This window comes from Octopus bimaculoides, chromosome 15 (genome assembly GCF_001194135.2).
Source record: "Octopus bimaculoides isolate UCB-OBI-ISO-001 chromosome 15, ASM119413v2, whole genome shotgun sequence".
Lineage (NCBI taxonomy): Eukaryota > Metazoa > Mollusca > Cephalopoda > Octopoda > Octopodidae > Octopus > Octopus bimaculoides.
In genome coordinates, this window is record NC_068995.1 from 2719323 (window position 1) to 2731557 (window position 12235).

General features: G+C 37.2%; 2 protein-coding genes across 2 annotated transcripts in view; both read left to right on the plus strand.

The window, feature by feature from the left end:
* The window catches only part of LOC106879241 (cilia- and flagella-associated protein 61), a 29424-nt gene extending 23046 nt beyond the window's left edge, over positions 1–6378 (plus strand). Inside the window, exons 24-31 of the mRNA XM_014928730.2 lie at positions 194–363; positions 461–587; positions 955–1025; positions 1581–1685; positions 2666–2769; positions 3037–3127; positions 3819–3884; positions 5432–6378. Of these exons, the coding sequence (XP_014784216.1) occupies positions 194–363; positions 461–587; positions 955–1025; positions 1581–1685; positions 2666–2769; positions 3037–3127; positions 3819–3884; positions 5432–5575 (878 nt within the window). The 3' untranslated portion in view covers positions 5576–6378. The remainder of the gene's footprint in view (positions 1–193; positions 364–460; positions 588–954; positions 1026–1580; positions 1686–2665; positions 2770–3036; positions 3128–3818; positions 3885–5431) is intronic.
* Positions 6379–10268: 3890 nt separating this feature from the next.
* On the plus strand, positions 10269–12135 carry LOC106879246 (hsc70-interacting protein). The gene has a single exon (XM_014928734.2). It carries the CDS (start codon positions 10393–10395, stop codon positions 11515–11517), a length of 1125 nt encoding a protein of 374 aa, XP_014784220.1. The 5' UTR covers positions 10269–10392; the 3' UTR covers positions 11518–12135.
* The last annotated feature ends 100 nt before the right edge of the window (positions 12136–12235 follow it).

Genomic DNA, 12235 nt, shown 5'->3' on the forward strand with positions numbered 1-12235 from the left:
CTCTCTCTCTCTCTCTCTCTCTCTCTCTCTCTCTCTCTCTCTCTCTCTCTCTCTCTGTCCTTCCTCTATGGTTCTTTCTCTCTCTCTGTCCTTCCTTCCTCTATGGTTCTTTGTCTCTCTCTCTCTCTCTCTCTCTCTGATATCTCTGTTTCTCTATCTCTCATTCTACTTCTCTCTCTCTCTCTCTCCTCAGCCATAAATGATGCCTGTCTCATAGTGGATCATAAAATCGTTATCAACAATGATTTCCACACTGTTGATCCTAACATCTGGGCAGCTGGCACCTTCACCAAATACCAACGTGTCTTATATTCTGACAACTGGGTACATAGCAAGTTTAGCTCAAAGGAAATAGGGTTTACTGTGAGTATCTCTCTCTCTCTCTCTCCCCCCTCTCTCTTTCTTAGTTACCTTGTTTGTTTGTTATCATTGTTGTTGTTATTACTATTGTCTTCCACAGCTGGCCAACAAAATTCTGAAGATCTTCAATCCAGCTATGAACGAGAACGAAACTAAAAACTTACCGGAAGATACTGAATTAGTTACAACATACATTGAACCTAGAATCAGCAGCGCCTTGCTACCAGGTCAATAAATAAATTAATTAATTTATTAACAATCTTTTGATTAGGATTTCACTGGTGTTGCTGTTGAATTCTACTTATGTATGTGTTTGTCAGGGATATTGAATGTGTTGTATTGTGGTAGTGGTGGTGGTCGTGGTGTGATTGTATTGTTTATCTGGTCTTCAGGTTGTTGAGGTCATGGTGTTGTGAAGTCATAGCTGATATTGTGAGGCTGTGATGGTTGTGAAGTTTCTGTAATTGTGAGATCATTGGTGGATGTATCTGTTATTAGGTGTATACTCCTATTTAGTCAACATCAAATTAATTATTAAAGAAGACAACAGTAATCACCAATAATAATTAAGCATTGTAATTAATTAATCCTCAGGTGGTTTCCATTACTTAAATGTGTGCAGACCTGCTATCAATAATGAATTTTATGAATCAGACGTACAAACTGTGAGTTGATTTCTTGTTTAATTATTCTTTTTATTAATGTATGTAATTAAATCATTTTAAAGTCAGGAATATCAACAAGTTGATGACTGTAGGTTATGGTGATTATCTCTGTGAACCATTTTATACAATTCTGGCAGACATTAAGAAACCATTCCTAATCAAAACCATTCTCCTTACAAGACAAACTAAACAGAGTGGTTATTACATTTTCCTTTATTCAAGGTGTTACTATCACAAGTTTTTGAAGCAAACTGAACTCTAAGGAATGTTGATTGTAATTAATTATTACAGATATATTACAAACATAATGCAAAAACACCTGGAAGACTGTGACTGTCAATAAAATAGAAATAAAACCTTAAAAGGTTCTATTTATGTGTGGTCTGGAACGGGTCCGCAATCCTGTTGGTTGGTGCCCCCTGTTCTGTGTCACACCATTATAATGTGATTGTAAAGTGCCATGCTACCTACTTTTATTTTGCAAAACATTAACATAAATGTAAATCTTGTTCTGTCTCGACTAATGATTGATGAAGTTTATTTGTTTTGTTACAGGGTTATGTTTTAAAAACTGGCAAACCCACAGACCCTTGTGGCTATTTCGAAGTTCTCCTCAACCGGTATAAACAAGTCGAAACCATCACTTGTCTTAGAAAAGAAGTAAGTATAATCTGAGATATCTGGTACATAATGCACCACCAAGAATTTTACTTTTCAGACGTATGCATAAATATGGCTGTGTGGTTAATTAGTTCACTTCACAATCACATGGTTCTGGGTTCAATCCCACAGGAAGGTACCTTGGACAAGCATCTTCTAAAAGAGCACCAATATGACCCAAGTCCTATGAATGTAATCACATAGAAGACAGAAACTGTAAGGAATCTCATTAGATGAACTCTATCTGTTTTTAGGTCAGAGGCTTAATATGGTTCTTGGTTCCTTCAGCAGATTCCCCTCTGATGCAGGGATAATTCAATACATTGATGTACTGATTCTTACAGCAGTAACCTCTAAAACTTTCCCTATTAGTCCACCAGTCTCAGAAACCCTGAAAAGGTCAAAGGCACTGCCTGTTGCTGTTTGGATCAAGCACCTTAAAAATATAGAAAATGTAGAAAATATCTTTTTTAAAATACCTTACCTACCTCTGAGTATTTTAACTTCATTGATTGAACTCAGAATTGAGTTGTGAACATGGTGGCCTCAACTCCTTTCTACTTGGTCAGAGTCTTTGGCTCATCACCAAAATATATCTTCATTGTATAAGTATTTCTATGGCCATTACTCTGATAAACTTTCTCTTTGAGTAGCTTCTTTCAAGACATTTAAAAATGTCAGCCACTTCCCTTCCCAGGAGCATCATTTCTTTGTTGAGTTTCTTGTTACTGGGAGCTTCCTGTTGTCGAGCTCCCTTCAGGTCTTTCTATTCTAATTGTTTCTCCCTTGAACTGTTGCATCTTGTTTTCCTCTGGTCTGCATTATTCAGCCCTTTTATCAATTGACATCTTTTGAATTTGTTGTCCCCTTTACCATTTTTTGTCATTCCTTACATTACAGTAATCTCAAGCCTTGTTTGGGACCCAAATTGTTTTACAGAAAGTAGAGAAGAAAATAATGTTTTGCCATTTTGGTTTCAGCCTTTTGCAGCCAGCAACTTTGTTGAATTGTATGGAGTCCATGAATCCATTCTGAACAACATGTTACAGCGTTATGAGGAAGGCTTAATTAAGGATTTCTTCAGGTGAGTTTCTTTTTTTATCTGTGTGTGTGTGTGTGTGTGTGTGTGTCTCTCTCTCTCTCTCTCTCTCTCTCTCTCTCTCTCTCTCTCTCTCTCTCACTTAAAGTAAAACCGTTGACTGAGGAAAGAGGTGGTGACCAGTGATGGTGGCTTGCAGGACAATCAGTAATATTAATAATTGAAACCATAATGAAATAAATGTTAAACTGAGAAGAATCTATAAATTTTACCTTCCTATAAACCAACCTTTACTTCCTATCCACCATCTAGTTTCTTCATGGAACCGTACTGTCTGCCAATCTACCATGACCGTTTTAAAGACATACGACAAGAAATTCGTCAAGTAATTTTGGATGAGAAGGTACGTTAAAGCCATTCTTTCTACTAAATCTATGTATTTTTTCATCTACCAACCTTCAAACATTTGGTTCTACATCAATTAGAAACAAGCAAAAGATAAAAGATTGTGTAGAGATGGCCAAGACAATTCTCACTGACTTGGTCTACTTAACTATAAATAGGTACAATGAGAAGGTGTGCTCACTAGCATAAAGAAAAAGTGCAAAATTGGATTATCAATTATTTCATCTTTATTGGACTATTTACCACAAGTTACCTCAGAGACATCTAAATATTCTGGAGATTGTTCACTTTGTCAACTGCTGTTGAACTAAAGACAGTTGCTTGTTTAGCCAAAGAATATATGGCAGTTGTTGATGTTACATGTGGTTGGTAGATAAGACAACCAGGAATGGATATAACTTGTGTGTATGTATATGGTGTCTACTGTGTACAGACTGTGTGTTTAGTGTTGCAGTACATTGTGTGTGTGTGTGTGTGTGTTATCTACTGTGTAAAATTTGTGTGTTGACTATGTGTGGATATGTAATATCTTATGCTGTGAACTGTATATTGCTTACTGTATAATGTATATTGCTTACTGTATACAGTGTATATATCATATATTGTGTATTGTATACTGGGTGTATATGATGATGTCTACTGCATTCAGTGTGTGTGTGTCTAATATTATATATTGTTTGTGAACGCAGGGAATGTGCAATATTAATGCAGAACTGAGAGAATTGCTGCAAGATACCGATGGTGTAGCAGAAATGGTAAGTAAATATTTCCATGCTCTCCATGGGTCAGTAAGTCAGATGGCATTAGACATTTGGGGTTGTTAGTCAAAATAAAGGTCCTCTTATAATCCTTCAGTCATAAGTTCAAACCTTACATATTGACATATCTTAATTTCTCTACCATGTCCACTGTATGACTAAAATGGTCAGAGTTACGAACTTGTAATGTGGTCACTAACATGATGGCCTTCTAGTTTGGTCAGTATTGGGACTAACTTGAAATCTAATCATTGTTTCGATGGACATGGTGTGTGGTCAGTACAAGGTTGCTTCTGTAGTTATTGTGATCATTATTTGCACAGATAAGGGGAGCTGGCAGAACCATTAGCACACTGGACAAAATTCTTAGCATCATTTCATCTGTTTTAACATTCTGAGTTCACAGACTAAATGAAGCGTCCTGGATAACTTTCCTCAGTTATTATACTATGCTGCCTGTCTCACCTTCTTGTGTGCATTATTGTACTTCCACAGGGTAGATTCTATATTACACATGTGGCAGCTGCAGTAAAAAAAAAAATATGCTTTCCTAAAGAGGATTAATAAGACTAACACATGTCTGGAGTTGTCACCCTTACTGGCCATTTATCAGATTTCAATTTTAATTATTTGAGATTTTAATGTAGTCACATACATTTTGACCGTTTAAGATTACAAAGTTACTTCCCCTACCTGTTTTTTGTAGATTTATGTATTGATTCAATGTATACTTCTCCTCCATGCAATTAAAATCTTGATTAATTAAAGTTATCATGTTTGTCACTCTAAATATGTTAGAGGTTACTTTACTAATTGGAAACTCTTAGTTAATTTATCTGTTAATTCTGCCAAATGTGGGTTAGCCTGTTTTGTGTGAATGAGGTTTCTAAGTCCATCTGTTACCTTATTTCTCTTGAAATTCACTGTTTTCATTTCAATTAATTTTAAAATATTGAAGTATTTAGTAAAATAACTTTGTCATAACTAAGCTGGTGTCTGGAACATTAATTAACATGAAATTTTGAAAGTAGGTTTTAATTCAAAACACTGTAACCTTTTCGTTGTATTTCTGTTGAAATACATGGTTTTTGTTTCAATTAGTTTTTAAAATAATCAACAATTTAATAAAATAATTTTATCATTATTAAACTGGTGTTTGGAACTCAAGAAATAGAAATGAAGAAATTTTGATGCAAGGTTTTAATTTAGATCACTTTAACCCTTTTGTTGCCATATTTCTATTGAAATACTCTGCATTTGTTTCAACCAGTCTTGAAAATAATGAATTTAGTGAAATGGCTTTGTTGTTATAAAAACTGATGTTTGAAACATAAATGAACATGACATTTTGAGAGAAGGTTTTAACTTAGATTAATTTTTGAAAGTGGAAGTCCCTTATCAAAGAACGAAGAGTGGTCTTTGGTCAGTTGGTATCGAAAACGTTTTTTTCCAGAAAAGGGTCCCCTCCCCATCAACCCACATATAAACTATCCAGAAGTTAGAAATGGCCTAAATGAACATATTGTTTCTGTTTTATTTTCCAGTTTCCAAAATCTGATCTCAGAAATCTAATTGATAGATACATGCAGACAAATGCTCCGCGCCGTCTCGTCGAACACCATGTACTCGCTTACCTCTACTACAATTATTATCATCTACCAATGTTTGCAAAACCTGGATGTATTTAACCATTTTAGCCATTCTTCGTCTATAAATCTCTCCCTCACACATATGCATATATATATATATATATATATATATGTATGTATGTATATGTATATATATATAATATATATATGTTATGCACTTCAGTAGCTTACAGTTGTTTCTGCTATAAGATGCAATGCACTCATAGTTGATGAAGCTAATGATGTTCATAACTGTTTATTCCTTTGTCACCCTAATTTCTTATATATATAAACATATATATATATATATATATATATATATATGCTTTTCTTTATCTTTTTTCTGGTGTTCTCATACTGGAAACTTCTATTTAAGCACAGCTATATTATATGAAGAAAGATTAAAATAATTTGATTCCATTGAAGTTTATTTATGTAAACAGCTGAGCCAACAAAAATGCTGCTACATGGTTGATCAACCTAGTAGAAATAGCAACCAAATTTCCCTCAAATCATGCTCTACTGTCTTTTAAAAAGAGGAAAGAATATTGATGTCTGAATGAAATATGAATAATTATGTCTGAATGAAATATGAATAAAGCAAAATATAACTGGATGGTCATGGCTGTTTTACTTTTGATCATAGGTCTGCTTGATGAAGGTTATCTTGGGGTTAAACAAGTGTTTCCCCTAAACGGTAATGGGTGACAGGGAATTTCGCCACAAGCATTTTTGCCATAGGAAAATTCACTGTAAGAAATTATGTTTTAAATGACCTCATTATGTCTTTTTAATGTTTGACATTGAAGAAAGATTTGCCTATTTTATACTTTAATAAAACTTTTGTTTTTTATTTTTAAAAATGCTGATATAATCTGCTTCATTAGTGTCCATATGGTGAATTTGTCTTATGGCAAATTTCCTATACAGTGAATTTTCTGGAGTCAGATGGTAGTGAGCTTGGAGGAGCGAAAAGTGACATCACATTCAGCATATTTTTTACGTCCACTTTTTCATGCTAGCATGGGTCAGAGGGAAGTTTGTTGAGGTTGATATTCTATGACTGGATGTGCTTCGTTTCACCTACCTTAACTTGTTTCCAAACATATTTCCCCATGGCCAGACAGATTTTCGTAGAAGACTAAGAACAAAGGACACCACTTGGATGACAGTGACACTTGCTTACAGCTATCACATGATGTCAAGGCAAGGAGACATTAACACACACACTCAAACATGCACACACATATATATATATATATATATACACACACAAACCTGTGCACAAACACACACAATGGGCTTTTAGTTTCTGTCCATCAAATCCACTTAGCCTGGTGCTCTAATAAAAGACGCTCACCCAAGGTGCCTCAGTGACGGGGTGCATTATTGTCTTGAAGAATCCAATTCTACATGATCCACAGATCTGGTCACTTTCACCAAATGCCCCTCCCCCCTCAAATGCTTCAAAACATGGCAGTAAAATTCTTAATCGACAGTCTGGCTCTGGGGTGAATTCTCGATGTACAATACCACATTTCTGTGGATGATGCTCGTGATAGGTCTTCCAGATCGCTCGTCTCCTGGGAACATTTTTCTACTTTTGAAACACCCATGCCACTCCAAACATTGTGTATAACCCATTGCCATAAGCTTACCAGTGTCTGTGTAGTAGACTTCCCAAGTTTAATGCAAAATTTCGTGTTGGCTCTTTGTTCTTGTCCATGGCAAAACCACAGACTACAGCAGACACACCTGATCAGAAAAACACAAATTTCAAGTAACCACAGTGATGTCACTTGGCACACTGCTTCGTGAAGGTCACTGCTAGCTCTCACTGCACACTCAACCATATGCTGCCATCTGTTGTGCTACAAAACTAGTCTGGGAATGTTTTTTATACCACCTCATATGTATATCTGTGTTTGTTGTCCTCTATACACAGTCATTTAACAACTGATGTTGGTTTGTTTACATCCTCTTGTTGATTTGTTCAACTAAACCTTCAAGGTGGTACCCCAGCAGGGCTACAGTCCAATAACAATTCCAGGGTTGCTCAACCTGCAAGAAATAGCTGTTGAATCCCCCTCAAATCACATGCCACAGTATTAAAAACAGAACGATACACATTAGTTAATGTAGTTTGTCATCCAGACAAGGTGAGGTAGTTATGGTTGGAAGGTTTTCATCATAAATCTGCTCAGTCAAGGTTGACCTTGACTTCAAGTTCAACAACAACAGCATTGCCATTTTCAGCAATACTTCTACTGCAACCAATACCCCTGCCTCCACCACCATCACCACTACCGCTTCCACCACATTTACCACAATCTCCTCCCCTATCGCTGCCACCACCACCATTGCCACACACTCACCACTACCCCTATCACTAACATTACCAACCCTACTACCGCTTCCACCACATTTACCACAATCTCCTCCCTTCTCACCACTTCCATTCCCACACCCTCCCCATTACCCCTATCACTAACATTATTAACCCTACCACCATTACTAATTTTACTACTGCCATTGCTGCCACCCTCATGATTGAAACATTGTTTAATACCATGGAAACAATATCACAGGTAAATATAGACAAGACAACCTACATTCACTTCATATCTCCTTTATCTGGGAGATAAAGATATTCTTTCCCACAAATTCTCAAACTTCTCTTGTCTTTATATATCTTATTCCAACAATATATAGACATTTTTAAAAAAAAATTTAATGATAAAATAAGAATGTTTAAAATGAAGAAAAAGACATTGATATCAGACTATGAAACCAAGAAAGGGTTAATAAGTCAATCTGTCTCCCATTTATGGCAGTTTCTGTCTTGATTGAAGTTTTATTGGGATGTCCATAACATCAATGTTTAGTTTTATGTAAAAAGGAAAATGACTGAAGATGATTTAAAGATATGTGAAAATTATTCAGTGACAAAGCAGTCATGGATGTGTGGTTAAAAAGTTGGCTTGCCAGCCAAATTGTTTAGGGTTCAATCCCAAAGCACAGTCAGGAATAGATTTCCTTCAACCTGTTTTTCTACAGCTTGATGCCCTTCCCAAATGCCAACCACTTTACAGAGTGTACTGGGTACTTTTGACATGGCACCAGTGCCAGTGCTTTTTACCAGATATAATGTAATTATATATACACACCATGTTAATGAAGCCCTTTCTGCCCCACACCATAAAGTCTAATGTTTACCAGGGTTCAAGTTTTCCCCCAACACCCCTTCCCCTATTTATCAACAACCTACTGACTGTCACCTCCAACAATGTCCACTTCTACATGGATTATGTCACCTCTAACTTTTTTCTAACATTCCACATCTAAATATCAGCCAGGTCTCACTGCACTCTCCCTTAAACATTAGCCCCCCCCCCCTCCTCTCCCCTTAAGCATTATCACATCTCTTACCTATTCTTCCTCCACTCCCCTGAAACATTATCGTAATTCCCTCCTCTTCCCTCACATTATCACCCCCTCCCTTTAAACATCACACCTCTCCCATCTCCCCTTAAATATGTGCAGTATGCAACTAGAATTCTTGGCCCCTATCATCACTGATGATCTCTCCTGTCAACCACACACCCTAAAACATAACAAATACTCCCTCACAAGCATTACTTTTCCTCTTAAGGCCCAGGGAAATACTTCAGCTCCCAACAGCTACTAATCCTCTACAAAGACCCACAATGGCGCACTGATCCAACATTTGAATAAACAGCCCATAAAAACGTTTTCCTACAGGAGTGTGATGATTTCTCTCGCCCAACATAACCTAATGGAAGTCACAACAAATGCTTGGTACACTCTCTCCAGTGATCTTTCCTGGGGACCCCACATACATAAAATTCTCCCACTCTGGTTAATTATTCTCTCTCTCTCTCTCTATCTACTCGAATTAAGTTCCACAAAGGAATGTAGCTCTGCATCTGTGAAGGTACTGGTGGCTAGACACGCAAACATCTAAGACTACATTACAAATAATACCAGACGAAGTCCTGAACACATTACAACGTCTGGCCCACACATTATATGTTGTATCCTCTCTCTGCTTAATATACCACTTCTGCAACTGCCTCTGCTCCTCTGAACTACATAGTTGTGCACCACCTCCATGCAACAGACCCGTCTCCTGCCTCTCGTCACCCAGATTGTGTCTTACTGACCCTTCGTAGCCAGGTGCAGGTCGTTATTTAACAACAGCCCTTAGCCTCGACCTTGAACCTATTACGGTTTTATTAAATATTTGTTTTCCAAAATAACTTGGGGAAAACCTGACTCACAAATTTTGTTTCTCCCCTATAAATCGGAGACATGTCGACATAAGAAATCTATCAATAAACAGAATAAAGCATTATTTAACATTCCATGCCGAACAATCTAGAACCAAACGAAGCGAAACAAATAGTTATGGTGTTTATATATCGCCAGTTAAGCAACACTAAATTTACAAAACATATCACGGCCCTTTAAACTACGACCTTTCGTGTAGATAAATGGAACATTTTTACCGCGGGAATTTGTCGGTTGCTAGCCTCGAACCAAACTGCAATGTTTTACATAGTAATTCGTTTTATTTAATTATAACTTTTAAATTTCAAATTTTAATTTACAATTCCTATTCATAATTTATATTTTCATTTCCACAAAGTTATCAAAATAGTAACATTATTAATAGAAAAAGTAATTCTGTGCGTGCAACATAAAAAAAAAGTTGTAATTCTCTTCCCAGAGTTCCGTTATCAGACCATGCTGTTATTTAGCCTCGATCCAGGTGTGTAGTCAGATGTGATTTTTTTTTCTCGAAATTCTTGGTTTTTTTGCTCCATTTTCCCCAATTGATAGTAAATTACTGCAACATGGAATTGTCTCCTGAACATCTGAAACAACTGCGTTCTTTCGTAGAAGCATGCAAACAAAATTCCAACCTTTTATATCTGCCAAATTTGGAATTTTTCCGTCGCTGGATTGAAGAAATGGGAGGAAAGATCCCGGCCAAGACAGAGGAAGCCCCTAAAGCTCCTCCTCCGCAAGAAACTCCAACAGAAGCAGAAGCAGAGGAACCAAAACAAGAGGCAGCTGAAGAGAATGTGTCCGAGGAAAGTGAAGAGAGTGAAATTGAATTGGATGATTCCGGTGTTGTTGAAGCTGACGAAGATATTGACCAAAGGTTTGGGGATGAAACCCTGGAAATTACCGACGAAATGATTGAACTGGCAAATGACAAACGCAATGAAGCTTTAGATGCCATGGCTAGCGGAGATTACGAAAAAGCTATTCAATTATTGACCGTTGCTATCCAGAACAACCCAACATCGGCCAACCAGTATGCCAAGAGGGCCTCCGTCTTCATCAAAATGTTGAAACCTAACGCTGCAATCAAAGACTGCGAGAAAGCCATTCTACTCAACCCAGACTCAGCACAACCTTACAAATGGCGAGGCAAGGCCCAAGGTTTGTTGGGGAAATGGGAACAGGCTTACCAAGATCTCTCTACTGCTTGTAAACTTGACTACGATGACGATGCTTACAAAATGTTACAAGACGTCACCCCAAATGCGAAAAAGATCCAAGAACACAGGCGTAAGTATGAATTGAAACGTGAAATGAAAGAAATGAAACTGCGGAAAGAAAGAATTCGTAAAGCCAGGGAGGAATACGAAAAGGCTAAAGGTCAGTCTGGATCAAGTGGCACAGGTGCTTCTACTGGAGGCGGGTTCGGCATGCCCGGGGGTTTCCCTGGTTTCCCAGGAGCTGGTGGTCCAGGTAGTGGACCGGGTGGTATCGATATATCTCAACTACTCAGCGACCCTGATATTTGTTCAGCACTTCAAGATCCAGAAATAGCAGCAGCATTCCAAGACGTCAGTTCCAATCCAGCCAACATAGGTAAATATCAAAATAATCCTAAAGTTCAAAAAGTGATTAACAAACTTGCTGCTAAATTCGGTGCCCCTAATCCTCCTCAGGGGGGCAGTTTCTAAGACAGTATCAAGCAGCTTGCATGTTTATCCTCCTCATTTAGCTTGCAGTTGCATTTGAGCTGTAATATTGATTGATATTTCCTGCAAGTGAGCGAACTGTTGTAGTTCTGTCGCAGACATTTTACTCCACTGAAGCTGTCAATATACATATAAAACAGTAATTCCAGAGAACAATCACTACATGCTAGACAAAACGACCCCGAACTGCTGTTACAACACCCAAATGTTGTACCTTATTTGCAGTCGCTCACTTTATCTCTCTCTCTCTCTCTCTCTCTCTTTCTCTCAACAACCTGTCCACCTCTTTGCTTTTGCCTTTCTCTCACAAAAGCCATCCCCGTTTCAATTCCATACAAAATACATTCTACCAATTTATCTGTATTTTTCTACTGTTTTATTACTTTAATTAACATTGGTTTATCTCAAATCTTTGACCAACCACAAAATAACTTTGGTTAATTTAGAAGATGAGGGGTTTTTTTTCTTTTTTATATTTGGGTCCTTTTTGTTCTGTCTCAAGCATTAACGTAAAATACTTTTTCCTAAGTTATAGATATTCTGTCTTGAAATATTAAGAAACATTTTCCTTTTTTTTTTATATTCGACTTGCTAGAAATAGCAGCCAAACTACATCCTGCTGTCTTGAATGAACACATTCAATAATGTTTGTCCCAGGTAGACTGCCTGGAAAAAAAAAAAAAAAAAGAGGGGATGGTCA